The sequence below is a fragment of the Tyto alba genome, unplaced genomic scaffold, assembly GCF_018691265.1.
Source record: "Tyto alba isolate M040663 unplaced genomic scaffold, T.alba_DEE_v4.0 Super-Scaffold_2, whole genome shotgun sequence".
Lineage (NCBI taxonomy): Eukaryota > Metazoa > Chordata > Aves > Strigiformes > Tytonidae > Tyto > Tyto alba.
Genome location: NW_024881282.1, coordinates 11,290,443 through 11,306,129, shown reverse-complemented (window position 1 = coordinate 11,306,129; position 15,687 = coordinate 11,290,443). Strand labels below are relative to the sequence as shown.

Here is a 15,687-nt window from a genome sequence, read left to right as displayed (position 1 = left end):
TCATCCCAGTCGACTGAGATCCCTGTCTAGGTGGCAAGATTGACGTGATGACACCTTTCACATCATTTGAGAATGTGGATTTAATTAGGCAACTGCCTTAGCATATGCACACCAGCTAAGCAGCTCTTGGCAAGAGAGCTCTGCAGTGCGAGTAGGGGCTCCTGTGGAGGAATTGCCATGTACTAATTAAATGAATTTGAAGTCAAAAAAAGCAGCATTTTCTGCAGTCCTGTATACATAGAGGCAATGAAATGCTACATTCCTTGCAGAACTGATGTGTCTTATCTTGTTCCCTCCTTTGAAAGTAGGAGAAAAATCAAGAAATAATCAACACAGCCAAGCTTTTCTTTTTGTTTACTTGGAAAACTTGTTTTAACCATCAACTTTAGCAAATTTTGGCAGTTACAAACCTGTACACTTTTTTTTTTTTGTTGTTTTGTTTTTATAGCAAAAGAACACAAGACAATACTGCCAACAGCAATTATGAAGGAACAATTAGTTTTCAGATGAAGGACTATACCCACTTAAAGTGATAAACCTTCCCTTTTGCATAAGGTTGAATTCGTTGTCATTGGCGGAATGACATCTCTTAATCACCTACTCGAAATGGCATAAAAATCATATTTCTAGTTTTTTGTGCAAAGCATATTCATTTAAAAAAAGTCAATAAAAACAATCTTCTTAAAACCAGAAAAAAGTTAAACAAAAAGAGCTGAACCCAAAGGAAAGTTACAGTACATTTTGAAATGATTAAAAAAGTTTTCAAATCTAAAACTTTTTTGTTTTTTGTTTTTGCTGTTACCTTAGAAGTTTAAACCAACTTTGATGATTCTTTAGAATTATATCAAACAAACAAACAAACAAAAAAAATTAAAGCGACCTGATTGGCATCAAATATCTACAAAAGCCTGGTAATTTGAAACCATTATATACATTATTTTATAAACTTCTTTTGAAACACCAAAACATACATCTTTTACAAACCAGCCTGCTTGCGACAGGTAAAATTTACAAGACAATCTTTTCCGATACAGTGCTTTAAAGAGAACTGCTTTCACCCCTAAACATCTTTGTCACCTCCTGAAAAGCGGCAGTATGGGCTCATTGCATTGTTAAATAATAGCAATTCAGGTATTCCTATGGTGAATGCTACAGTTCCGAGGGCTCCAATCTCTTTCCATAATACAGTTCAAGTGCACTCTTAACACTGGTAAAGATTACTTATGGCCTTTGTGTAATACGACATATTTGTAATTATTGCTTTTCATTATTACATAAATAAATGAATTTAATTACATTTCCTCCCTATCTGCCCATCCCTTGCATGATGCAGCTAATTTACTAACTGAATGGCCCTTCTGATAATGGAGATGTTAAATGTCAAGTTTATGAAACACAGGCTAAAAGCCATGGATAATGGGCAATAGTCTAAAATTCTAAGGCTCAAATCTCAGTTTGGTGTATTGAGAGGAACAGAAATGTGAACAGGCAATAAGCACAGTTTTACTACATGGTAAATGTAGTAAACCACCAGAGAATGAATCTGAAGATGTAGCTCTCACTGGAAACCTATGAAACGTTCATTATTATTCAGTGAATAGCTCCAAAAAATACCAACAAAGCACAGATGTATTATCACTACTGGTTTTAAATAGATGTTTTTCTCCATTATTAGGGATGCTACCTTTTCAAACAAAGCTTAGCAGAACTGTTCCAGGGCCCTTCAACTCTCTCTCCCATGACTACAGACATTACTGGCTGTGAGGACACACTATAGCATCCATTTAGCATTTTCAAGCGGAAGGTCGATGAGGAGTAAGGCTGTGTTCTTAAACATTTGTCAAGTTCCAGCCCAGATTTCTCTTTACAATGGAATTTATATTGAGCCAAGAGCAACAGTTTCTATGTCATGTTCTCATACTTTACCACCTGCCTGGCTCGCAGAGACAAAAGGCTGCCGCTGCCTCATTAATCAGCATTCAGTGGCACGCATTTTTTCACTGTGCGGCACCCACTCTGAGTTGCTAACAGGAGTGGGTACCAATACATCAAGGATAGCACTACTTCAGGCTACGCTAGAGAATTCTGAGGACCAAAATTTAACTTTTCTGTGGGATGTGCAGAGGGGAAGAGCCTGCTTGAGAGATAGAACACTCAACTTTCTGATTTCAGGAAAACAGTGGAAGTGAAAAGCCTTTTACTGCAGCTATAGGCTAAAGAAATCATGGGATAATTCAGGATCTAAGACATCACTGAGCTTTAAGAAAATAGCTTGAGTGCCTGGAAATCACAGTACTGTAATGAATCTCTGCACTGCAACATCCTCCTGGTTCCCTTCATATGCTGGGTCCTACAATAAGGCAACTTAAGGGGGGGTATTCTAGTGGGGCTGTCCATTTGACCCCATGGGAGGGAAGTGATTCTGCAGCTCCTTGGTGTCACCTTTGTCCCTCTGCCTTGCTGTAAGATACTGGCTCAGGACAGCAATCACATCGAGTATCTGTGGCTTTGTGGTTTTAATTTTTTTGCCTTTTTTTTTTTTTTAAGATATTTATAACACAAAGGCAAAATAATTAGCATACTTAAGAAAGATACATAACCCTATTTTTTCCTTTTGTACAAAGCCACCTAATATGGTATTGATAGCACAAATTTGTTGTCAGTCACTTCAAGGCTCTTTCCATTGCCTAAGTTATCAAAAAGGCTGTCAATGTGCATGACATTCTCAACCTGATCAAAACACAGAGAACAAGCACCCTTTTACACAGACTCATACATCCCTGGCAAATCAGTGATTTCTGATACAAGCATGCATTTGCATTTTAACAAGTTGCTTATTTCCTTTGTTGTTTCTTCACAAAAAAATCAATGACTGTCTTGATCCTAATAGTTATAATCCACTGATACTTAAAAGTACTTTATTAAGTCTATGAAATCTGTTCTACAGATGATTCCCAAAGAAAATACCGTGGAGTGGAGCCATCTACAGGAATGTGAACTGAAATACAGACACACTGTATAAGCAGAGATGTGAGGGGAAGCTCTAACTGGCAATGACAGGAGCAGATATAGAACAATCATCAAATGGCAGAAAAATAAATATATATTGGATGGAATAATATCAACACTAATTCTTGCATTAGGTTATGAATGTGTTGTTATCTTCCATGTTACAAGGTTACAGCTTGTCCACGTGGAGCAGTAATTTAAAAGAAAATAAAATGGTTTAGATTAACAAGAGAGATGTTAATATGAAAATCTTATTCCCTAAGAGGTATTTCACCTTTAGATCTGCATTTGGGTGTTCTCATTATCAAACAGAGCTTAAAGAAAACCAGGAAATCCACAGAAGTACCAATATTCACAGAGGAACATCTGTTTAAAAATGGATTAGGCCTATTCAATTTGGATGGGAGGAGATATTGAGGTATAGAAATCATGAGTGGGACAGAGAAGGCTGAGTGGGTGATCCTTGGCACCTTCCCAACAGCACTTTAATAAGTAGGCGTTCAGTGAAATGAAATGGCAACAACATCAGAACAGAAAATTACTATACATTGTATTTATGCATATTTTACTAGTAAAACTTACTACCAACAAGATATTTTTGAGGCAACAAGCTTGGTAAGAAACATTGATTTTTTTATTTCATTTTTTTTTTTTTTGTATGGCAATTGCTAGGCTCCCATGGTGTCGTCCCTCATGACACTTTTGATATGGCCCAGTAAAGTTTTGATATCAGTGTCTCAGGCTTACCCAAGAATTTTCACTAGAGAAAACAGATGGCAAGTACACTTCATAACTAGCTGGGGGCTTGAATAGAACTAAATGCATAATGGGTAAAAATGTCTCACATCAAAACTGAGTAGGAGAAAACCTCATGTGAACTGCAGCTCGATGCTAAGAGAGCATTACATTCTCAGAAAGTCATACCAGCTTTAAAAGTGCAGCTAAATGTGCAGCTTTGTTTTTCAAACTCAGATGTTCCTACTCTTGAAGAGACATCAATCTAATTGCATCTGCTTTCCTGCAACATAGACTTCATGAACAATGCAAGTCCTCTATCTGTGCCTCTGGGCTTGCCAAACCATTGCATATTGGCAAATAGCTCAGTTCCTTGCAATCGCGATACAAATTTCCATATTTTTTATCTTCTTGAAAACACATGGATAGTAGCAGGGAAAAGGGGTTGAAACGTACCAGGAGCACATTCAGAATATATCACTGTTACAGAAGCATGTTTACTTTGAGAAGACCAAGTGACATTCATTAATTCAATGGACAGGAACTATTTGCAAACAAGTACTTGATAATACTTGTATGTGCAGTACATTCTTCTAGAAGTTCACTCAATTTATTCATGTACCTGTATAATGAGCTGTTATCTAGTGAAGAATTGTTGCATGATCCCAAAGAAAATATCTACACCAACCTTTCACAGCTGTATGAGCTACTGGAGGGAAGCAGCAACATATTGTACCTACTCTGAGAATTTTAGAAATCCTATTTTATTAAAAGTGTTACAAGGTGCAATTATTTAAATTACATTCTATTATTAATTGCTTTGTGTTGGGGGCAATTTCTGAATAAACAAATCCTGTATGTCAAGGAATGGCCCACAATTTAATTTAGGGTGAAACTCAAGTCAGTCAAGAACATGCCCTGGAATACAACTGCTGGAACTATTCAGTTAAGATGTCTGACCAAGAGACAGGACATGGAAAGCAGCAGAGGAAACCTGCTAATTAATCTGTTCATCTATAACAACAATTTATGTATTCAATAGCTTTTGAGAAGGACTGAATTATGCCACGGAAGGAATGGATGAAACCCCAGCAGTAATGCATGCAGACTGAAGACTCACATTCACTGTATAGGGTATATGTTGTAAAATGCAGTGGTGAAAACATTTTCATAGCACTGAGCAACAGGTATGTATATTCTGCTTTAATACGTTGAGTGAAAATCCTGTATTTCCATATTGCATTTAGCTGCTCAGGTCAAATCATACCGGTCATGGTTTTCCTCATCCCACAACAATATTCTGAAGTTTGCAACAACCTTTGGAAGTCCTCAGATCCTATGAAATCACACATCTAGTAGAAAATCTAGGGCCAGATCTTTGGCCGCAGCCCATCCGTGCAGTTCCACCGACTGAGTCAGTTTACAGCAGCTGAGAATTCATCCCGTAAACTCTAAGGATGGACGTTTTCCAAATGACGTTACGCTAATGATTTGAGGTTACAGCAGCGTTATATGCAACTTAATTGCAACTAATTTTATGGCAATAATTGTAGTATGATGACTGCTGTTAAAGAGGTGATTGCCTAAGCAAGGAATTTAAAAAAAACCAGCAGCACTTCGTAGATAGTTAGAATTCCCAATTTGTTCAGGTACATGTTCACATCGCATACAGAAGTCAAAGGAGGCCGTGCATATGCAGCTGGGGCAAAACTGTGAGATAGAACACTCAACTTTCTGATTTCAGGAAAACAGTGGAAGTGAAAAGCCTTTTACTGCAGCTATAGGCTAAAGAAATCATGGGATAATTCAGGATCTAAGACATCACTGAGCTTTAAGAAAATAGCTTGAGTGCCTGGAAATCACAGTACTGTAATGAATCTCTGTAATGAATCTACTGGGCCAAACTCTGACATTTCTGGTCCTCACAGGTGAAGTTATGCACATGCATCTGACATCAGGTTTTAAAAAATGGCAACCAAAGTAGGCCAATTTGGAGTAAATATATGTTGCATATATGTTGCTCTATATGCACACAACGTAGAATGAAATGCTATTTAACAAACAAAAGTACAGGTAATTATTTATGAACAAATGACTGGTCACTTGTCTTTGATAGGTCACTTTGTAAATGATGTTTTTTCAGCCCTCTGACATGCTGTACACAGCAGCCTCAGCGATCAATTGCTTTCACTCTTTTGCTGACATAAAATTTCATGCAATGGTGCATCTTGGAATGATGCATACCATCTCCTTAATACTGTACACTGTAACACTTTTAATACAATAGCAGAACAAAAAAAAAAAAAAAAATCAGACTTTGGAGGAGAGAAAGAAATTATTTAGCAATTATTGTTTCCCCTGCCTCAAAGGCTGTTTTGCTCTTGGTAATAAATAGAAGGTACATACTCTCCAGATTGTCTGTAAGAATTTTGTGATATATAATGCTTAACACAATTGGTCTCTTTGTGTCTGCACATACAGTATCATTTCTGAACAAGTTAATAATGGGTTATACTGTATTTTGCCTCGCCCAATATATATAGATACACCTTCAGCAAAATTTCTTCTCAATATTTATACTATTAATTGGACCAAATTACAAAAAAAGGGAAAAAAAAAAAAGAAGAGGAGGAAGAAGAATAAGAAGGGAGCTTCCTTTACACTTGTGTCTGATGCTGGGTCTCCACAAATGGAATGTGAACATTTTCTAGGTTGAGCTCCTCCACGCTTTCATAGTCACTCATGGCTACTTCGGAGTCATCAAAGCCACAGCTGGCTGAGACGTCAGAGGAGGAGGCATCTAGAGAGTTGTGCAAGGATAAGGTCATCTTACCTGCACTAACGTTTTCTGTGTTCTGGCTTGGGCCAACAGCAAAAGTACTAAATTCATTCCCAGTCTGAGACCCTGCAGTGTCTGTCTCATTGGGGAACTGGTGAGGAGGGAGGTACTGGCTAGGGTGGAAGTGTGGCCGTCGCCTGCAATCGGGGCTGAGCGTACTTGCCATTGAGACCGGCTGCGAGGGCGGGAGGGTTTCATATTGGTCTGGAAAATCCTCTGGAAGAGGAGGTGGTAACTGGTCCTGGCTTAAAAACTCCTCTTCGTGAGGGGGAGGGTAGTCGCTGTCAATGTCGTAGCCACCAAGGTAGTAATCTGTTTCCAGCTCTCTGGTACTGCCGTGATGAGCCGAGCCTCCATCTGCTGTCTCAAAATTGGGCACTTCCTCAATGTCAGACAAGCGAGCACTTGGCATCCAGTCAGAGGTATCCCAATGATACGCTGCAGCAAGGAAGAGAAACACAGTGCTTCATTTTCATGGGGCCGCTAATGAGAGCAAAATGTTCTGCATGCACTTGCTTCTTAATCCTCACAGCACAGTCAAATCACAGCATGCGCCACAGGCCATCCACACAGGTCAGCCATGCTCTGACCGGAGGGGCAGAGGAGGAGAAAAAATTGTATTATGATGCTAATGCAAACAAGCAAAAAACCAAAACATGACCACTCTCAGGCATTTCACTTTTCAGGATGCTACTGGGTTGTATTAGAAACTATGAGTCCAAAAATCAAAATGACAAAAATCTCTGAATTAATGCTTTTCACAGTTAATTGGAAAACTCTATAAATGCAGTCAGCATGCTTATGGTATCACATCTAGTCTCCCCTTCCACCTCTAATGACTTCATTTCAAGAAAGAAAGTGTGCAAGCAAATAATCTGATCGACTGAAAACTGGATCCTGAAATGAAAGTGGTTGGCCATTCTCATGCAGTATTTGAACCCAATAGAATTAAAAAAAAAAGAGGACACATGAAGCAGTTCTAGAAAAAAACAGGTCAAATCAGTGCCCTGCCCACCCCAGCCCAGTTCTACAGGCAGAAAGTGTCTCAGAAAAATCACCTCTGTTGTAGTTCTGTCCTTGATCCATAACAGACACTGTCAGATACAAAGTGAAAAGTAAATACTGGTAACTTGGCGCTTGTTACCAGCATTGTATTACATGTGAAAATACAAAACTCTGCATGCATATTTCTAAAATACAGCTGCCTGGGTGTCATTTTAATAGGATTTTTAATTGTTCTTTGTTTTAGCATACAAGATAAGCTTGCCCAGTCAAATGCAGACATACATAAAGAAATTATTATGTTGTGTATTATATTCCTTTTCTATCATATCTTAATTATTTACCCTCACTGAACAGATATGGAATTACATTCGAGTTTGAATTCTTAATACAAAAAGGGCTATCCACCATCTCTACGGTTTATAATTGCAAAGTACATTTCTCTCTCACTTGTTCACTTTGAAACAGAAAAATAAGAATCTACCATTCTCAGGGCCGGTTCAAACAAATCTGGGCCCACCTGGGCTCAGATACCATGGTGATGGGCACGGTATAAGAACCTGAATAGAATAGAATACAAAGCCATTTAATGGGGCTGTCAGCTACAATGCCTCACAACCCCATACCCACCTCCCACCTGCACTGCCATGCTAGCTGGTGGGGAGGGAGGCATTCCAGTATGGAGAGGGTGCAGGGGTAGGGGAGAGAGCAAGGAAAGAGGTTTTATGTGAGACAAGAGCGGGGAATAAGCTGCAGCGTTTTCTAGATGAGATGCTCTTGTTCAGCCACATGTTATTGGGCTTCATGCAAGAAGTCACTGGGCAAGGGCTCTGGACTGCATTGCTGGAGGAGGTCTGGCCAGATAAATAGACCTTTAGGGAATTACAGTACTTAACCTCTAGGGCTCAACCACAGAAGAGGACAGAGAAGACTATTCTCGAGGCCTCCATCTAATAACACCACTCTTACCCTTGCTTACCACCACATGGTGCATGGTGATTTCTTCATTAGCTCCATAGCCAGACAGTAGTTTCCTACCTGCCCTGCGTTAGTCTGGGGTGAGGAGGGTTGGGGCTACTCAGGTTTGGCAGCAGTGTCTGAACCGGCCCTAACCACTCTTGTCCTTCTTCACTTCTCTCTTGTTTGTAAAGCAGATTTTGCTGTCTTTTGGTCAGTGTAATGACATTGCACCCGAGATGTGTCAGGTCTCTCCAAGCTGTGTGGTTTCAGGATCCAGGAGAACCTCACTAATTTTCTGACTCGCACAACCCCCAGCAGCTCCCTGGAGAAGGAGCCCCAACCTCTCGTGGCTCCACGGCAGCGATTTTGCCTGTTGTGCACCAGGAGCTTCGGTGCTGGTAACTATTCACTGCTTTCACCAGCTCCGTGGCAGAGAATGCAAGATTCATAAGTCTCATATAAGGAACGGGGAAGTGGACAAAGAATTTTCAGTTACAGCCTCTTGAAACTGCTGCCAGACTGGCTTTTTGTGACCTGTAGAGCATGATGGGGAGCCAGTGTGTTTGCTTAAGATTTCATTTAGGAAGTCAAGGCCATTTACAGTGTCTGTGGTTTCTTTTCAAGGTTATTTTCTTGTTTTTTGAGTGGGACTTTCTTTTTGAATTAACCTTGCCTAGTTCATTTTATTTGATAGTAAGAAGAATGGCGCTTTTACACTTCAGGAAATTAGTAGATATACTATAGACAAATACTCTGGTGACATCACTAGCTAGGAGTAAAAGTGCTTTTCAAAATTACCGTGACACTGGCTCAAGAAAAAAAATCAGTAATTTCATAGAAATAATCTACTTGATCGTGTTTAAGCATTAGGTAGACTGGATTATCTGAAGTCTGCAAAACCTGGCTTAAATTTGCTAAAGATGGATGAAAATTGGGATTTGTGGATAACTTGAGCTGATGCTGACATTGTCCCAAGGATAAGTTAAATGTTATATAAATAAATAAAATTTATGTTTATCTATGATACATCACATTTCCTTGGTACTTTACAGAAGAGGAAAATAGTGATATTCCTGTTTTACAGGCAGGGAAACCAGTTCACTTGTAACATGATGTGCCTGAGGTTACCCAGGAGGTGAGTGGCAGAGCTGAGTGTTGGGTCCTTGGGCCCAGCTGCCATGCTCTATTCAATGGGCACATCAACCCCAGGGGACAGGCAGTGGCAGGCAGGCTACCTTGCCACATGTCATCCATGGAGTTGTGTCTACGCATCTTCTGTCTGACAGTGTTGCCTGGGAGACACCAGCCACCTGCCTATCACCACTTTTCTCCTCTCCATGTGGTCCCAAATGAGTGCATAACTCGACTCTACTGCAGCCTGGGACACTTTACAGCCTTCCTGTGTCGTCTTCTGCTTCCCAGTCTCTGCAGCCAGGATAATCTCAATGATTTGGCTCCTTTATCAACCTAATCTTCTCTGAAGTCAATGGGAATAAGCAAGCAAAAACATTGACTTAAACAGAAGAGGGTGAAGGTCTTGACACCTTTTCTACCATGTGCAATTATCCACAGGTAGTTTGTGGCACATCCCTCTGGTGTTTTCATGCTTGCTGATGAACATGCTGATCTGCAAAACCCAATCCCTGCCACAGGTTTGCTGGTCAGTGTAGCTTAGTGAGGTTCTGCTGGAATGTTTCACAATGAAAAGAGGAAGCATTTTTGCATAACAAGAAAGAAAAAAATGTAAATACCTTCATTTTCTATAGTGTCAACTACATTGTTGACAAGCTGTATGACAGTCACTATGGAAGCTTGCAGGGGAGGGAAAGCAGAAAATAAAGGGAGGGAAGGACAGCTTCAGGTTAGTATTTAAAACACACATCATATGTTACCACAATAAATTCTCTCAAACAGACAGAACTGACATTGGGAAAAAAAAAAAAAAAAAGGCTGCTGACCAATGCATGATTTATGCAGTGGGTTGCAAGACATTTCATTTCAGATAATCCCATACATTTTCAGAGTGGTGATAAATTCTAAACCAGCATTTCCAGCAAGGCATATGAGATGATGTGTATCACCTCATAAATTCAAGCAGATTGGCCAGCTGATTCAATTAACCAAAGCAGTATCTTGTCTACCTGACACTAATTTTGAATTCATTCTTGCTTAAAGGTCTCCAGAGACACTGCCATGTGCTCCAAGGGATTATTATCTTTTAGACCATCACACTATCTGAAATGGTGCTAAGATCAATCTATTGCCTAAGAGGAATGTTTTATTTACTGTTTGTGCTGTGCCATGTAATACCTCTGGGATGTTAAGCAGTACTGCTATAATTAGGAGGACACATCCAAGTAGGTTTGGTTCAAATTTTGATCTGCGTTTGACAGAATATTTTCACAAATGCTTTGTGTATTCTCTGCAGGTATTTTACCCAAACATACTCTTCACTTGAAATTATTAATACAGATTGTGAAATTGTTTAATGTGGAGTCAAACAGGCCTACAATGTGTGGTTCTCTAGATGATCTGCATTTTGTAGCAACTAACACCCCTACTTCTGAGGATCTGAAATAAAACCCACCAAAACCAGAGGGAAAGCTCTGTACCAGGCCCATCCCTTTTCCTTTGTCTTTAATTATGAAAAAAATGATTGCTTTTGATCAGGCTAAGAATGGGACCAGGAATGTTGGTCAAGACATACTTTTTTGTTTCAGACAGACAATAGACTTGTTAACAGTAATAGCGCCATTCAAATATATGTTGAGTATTTTGTTGTCTTTGTTAAATTTTGGGCATGGGATCAAGGATCTCATCCAATTTCCTCAGTCCTTGTGAAAGCTTGGAAAAAAGAGCCTTGATAAACCAAAGAAACCATGTTCTATGTCTACATTGAGCATGTTTATGTCATCAACAGCACTGGTAGTTGTACAGGGGAGACTTGTATTGTCTAATGCATAAAAACCATTATGGAAGAATAAGTGACTCCATGTAATTAGCTGCTGGGAAAAGAGATGGAGGACAGTCATAAACCCTAAGAGGAGAACAACCAAGAGTGAAAAACAGAAGGTCAAAAATCAGGGCCAGCAGAGTTTTCATTGAAACTAAGGGTTGGCTCTGATGGAAGCTGAGCAGAGCATGTTCATGGAGGGAGGGAAACTTCTGCTCCAGGCAGCTCAGCACAAAGCAATACCCAAATATAGCATTTCTTGGGGTAAAAATTGCTGTCATCAACAGCAGTTCCTTGGACTTTCCAGCACAACCATCCATCAGCCTGCAGTGAAACACTAACCTAAAAATGCACTTTTGTCACATCCCCCCCCACATTCAAAATATCTTACCATGCACACCTGTAACCTGTCTTTGAAGTGATTTCTCAAAATATTATCACTGAAAGTGGGTAACGTTTTTTTTTTTTTAAATTTGTCGTTAGTAAAAGTTTTTGCTTTTTAATCACAAAAAATACTGCTAACCACTCTCAGCTAGACTAGGGGAGCTGAGGAATTTAAATGCAATAGAAATAAGGTAGAAAAAATAAAAGGAGGTTTAAAATCACACCTCAAAGGGGTTTGTAAGGTAAGACAACCTCTATTTGACCCAGTAAAAGAAGTTTCCAAGCACCGTGGAGGGGGTGAGTGGAGGCTACCCACACCTGATACAAACTGAACAGCATAGGGCTGTTCACACCTTTGGCGGGACGCGTCCCAGTGCTTCTCTGGTGAAAAACAGGTCTCCTCAGTTGCAAGTGATTAACTAGTTTCACAAGACTGTTGGCATAGTCATTGGCACACACAGCGGGCTGTGTGAGCACCTGGCAGCATTGCTCTTGGTTTTGGAGGAACAAGTTTGGAGAAGGTTCAGCCTGTCCTGTGTCCCCAAAGAGTATGGGTGCTGAATTGCTTCTGCTGTGGTTTCAATGACAACCTTTTAGCCTTTGCAGGGATGTGAAGTGCAAAGAATTAAAATGACAGGAAGAGGAAGGATTTATGGCTTCAAGAGGGATATCCGCTATGTATATGTATATGAGCATGTATATGCTTACTTATTCCTGTGTTTATGTTTTAGGCTCCTTCACTGCAAACCTTCCCTGCTGCAGCAAGAAAACCAGAGCATGCAGTCTTGCACTGACCTCTGCAAACGACTCAGATGATTTAAGTTTCTTCTCTCATTCACCCTGAAGATACAGATTTTGTTTAGACCCTGAACTAGAATTGTTATCTCTAAAGGTCATATTTTAAATGCAGCTTTCACAAAAAACGAGCAGGCACAGAAGGTCCAATCCAGCTCCAGTGAGTACTGCATCACTGATTTAAATGGGGGCAGGATCAGATGCTTGAAAATCCTAATTAAAAAAAGTAACTGTGTACAATAAATGATCACCTGAATAATTATTCTAAAGGTAATTATAATATAAATATATATTATTAAAATAATAATAATTACATTAATTATTTTAAAAAACACCAAAGGGTTTCTTTTCGGTGCAGGGGCAGAAAAGCACTGAGAAACTTGACAAAAATACTTATGATTCTTCAGCCATAGCTGAACCTAAAGGAACTGCAAGTGCACTTTGCTTTAAGTGCTTTTTTCAACATTTAAGAGTACCTAGGGAAGAGCTGCATGACATGACTGAGGAACTGAGTCTCCAGACAGTTCATTAACTGGCGGCTGAGGAAACTAAGTACAGTTTCTTTGTGCTAATCTTTTTCTGTGTATCTGAATGAGGCTTTCCTGACATCCATCATCCCTCCCTGGCAGAAACATCTTGCCTTTTCTCAGACTCAACGCTCAACATACATGGGCCGTAGGAACAAAGGTTTGCTCTGACTTTGTAGGCCTCTTTCAGGCTGTGTATGGCTCTGCCCATGTCACCCACTGAGATAATGATGTAGGACATGGGAGCAGGCAATGAACATGCACTGTGCAAGGATTTAATGGTGCTCTATTGTTCGCTGAGCTGTGATTGCCAGGGAGAGGCCAAGCCACCAGGGACTGGCTCATCCACTCATTGCTGCTGCTGAGCACCAGCAGAGTTTTGCTGGGACCATGAATGAGACCTGGCAAACGGCACTGACATTCCCTTTAATTTGACTGATGAAACACGAAAGCCACCCTCTTCCAAGAGGGAAAATGATAGAAATTCTACTGTTTCACTTGCAACGTAGTAGTCAACTTACAGCTTGGCAATGTGACTCTGCTTTATCACACCTCTAATACACTGTAAAGCTTGGTACTGATACAACAGCACCAAGCATCAAGAGCTTAATTATGTTCCTATAATTTAAAAAATGGACATAAAGTGAATGTTTGAACCCAGGACTTTCTGACTTCTAGCATCATTAAAGCATTTTCTAGATGTTACCTAAATGTTTTTAATAATACTAGAGAGTGAAATAGCTTTGTTGCTAGCATAATAATGATAAAAACATTTCTTACCATTATCATCACCGGAATCAGACTGGAAGGAGCTGAGGGACTGTACTTCAGAGTTGCTGCCTTTATTACTTCCTGCAAAACAGGTCACTTCTTCAGCGTCATCAACTCCTTTACCTTCATTGACAGCAAAAACAAAGCAAAATGGAACTCTCTAGGTATGCACATTTGCCTATTTATACCACGGAGCCATTTAAATCCTACCAACAAATAGCCTTCTATTATTTTTGTCAGAATCAAATTATTTCCTTCAGACAGAGGAAATGACCTATAGGTCAGGAAGGTAGGTGATGAAGATACCTAGACTTTTGAAGCGTTTGAAGTCCAAAGAGTCTTTCAAGGAATAAACATCTGTATTCAGTATTGCCTTTTTAGGTGACGTATTCTCAGCAGTAAAGAAAACGATGACTGAAGAAATGTAGTATAAACATCTTATACAAGAGATTACAGTTGCATTTATCTTTACTGTTCATTTCCTAATTTGAGAGCCTCATTAAAGGCTCATTCAATGCTCAATAAACTTATTGTGCATCTCTTTATTCTTATCAGTCGCCCCTGGATCAGATTTTAATGGCTCCACCACCGACATATAATAGTATGCTTCATTTTACATTGCTTTTCATCAGGGACATTCAGTCTTGACAACTCTTCCACAGTTCAGAAATGTAACTGCAGCCTGTGGTATAAATTCTTGTGTAATTAAACACACATAAATAGACACATTCAACTACAAATTATATGAGTGATAATAAGGAACACAAAAAGTTATCCTCCATAGTAAGCGCCAAGATAGATACCTGAGCTAATTACAAATGAACAAGCTCAGGTGCTGCAAACATGTAAGTACAGCTCTCCACCTGCTAGCTGTAGATATTTCTACCCAGCATGGGGCACTTCCAGACAGAAAGGGCTGATTTGCTCCTGCTGAGAAGCAGGAATGTAGTAGATGGAGCGAGTGCTGCAGTAGCGATGCTGCACTGCTTCCCTCTCCTTGACAGCTGAGGTCTGTCTCCATGGCGTGGCCTCATGCTGTGCAGAAATTCATATAGATACCAGCAGTGCCTGTGGCAGAAACACCCAGGAGAATACAGAACAGAGCACGTATGGGGGCTGGTCTGCTGATGCTTTCAATCAGCAAAACTATATTTAATGGTTAAAAAGGTCAACCACAACATAACCGTGAAATACAGCCTAAAGAAATGAAAATTCATTCCTGTTTTTCAGTAGAAGAGCCTAGTCAATGTGCTGCCTTAGATGAAAATGTGCAGGTCCGGGCACAGGTATGAGGCAGTGCCAGACTCCTCGCTCTTTTCCTCAATTCCTATTGCCTAAAACTATGGGACTATGGAAGTGTCTGGATCGTGGAGTTTTATTTGACAGTTTTGGTTAAGGCTGTGTTGCAGGGGGGTTGAAGATGCATTAGGAAAAACTACTAAAAAAAGAAAACATCATTAAAAACCCCCTGTATGCTAAAGCAAACAATTCCCAGATCATATGACATGTTCTGACTTGCAAGGGTAGACAATGTAGGGCTGTAACTTTGCCCCAGCAAACTGGTATTGCCCGCTGTGACAGAATACGTGAAGTTTGCTGCATCTCCAGCAACTTGTTCAGGAATGGAGGGGGCACTGTGTTATCAGGTGAGAAACCATCAGAACACAAATAGGGTAAGTGTGGGGATCAGAAATTTTGGGTCACTGATACTG

General features: G+C 39.9%; 1 protein-coding gene across 8 annotated transcripts in view; it reads right to left on the bottom strand.

Annotated features, from left to right (window-relative positions):
- Positions 1–340: 340 nt before the first annotated feature.
- The window catches only part of FAT3 (FAT atypical cadherin 3), a 418,659-nt gene continuing 403,312 nt past the window's right edge, over positions 341–15,687 (bottom strand). For 3 of the 8 annotated variants that reach the window (XM_042792184.1, XM_042792182.1, XM_042792187.1), the window contains 4 exons: positions 13,985–14,098; positions 10,297–10,356; positions 7,642–7,677; positions 341–7,021 (listed from right to left, as the gene is read on the bottom strand). In XM_042792184.1, coding sequence (XP_042648118.1) covers positions 6,402–7,021; positions 7,642–7,677; positions 10,297–10,356; positions 13,985–14,098 — 830 coding nt within the window. In that variant the 3' untranslated portion in view covers positions 341–6,401. Of the gene's footprint in view, positions 7,022–7,641; positions 7,678–8,069; positions 8,146–10,296; positions 10,357–13,984; positions 14,099–15,687 lie in introns of all 8 variants that reach the window. The other 5 variants (XM_042792190.1, XM_042792185.1, XM_042792186.1 and 2 more) reach the window with 5 other exon arrangements.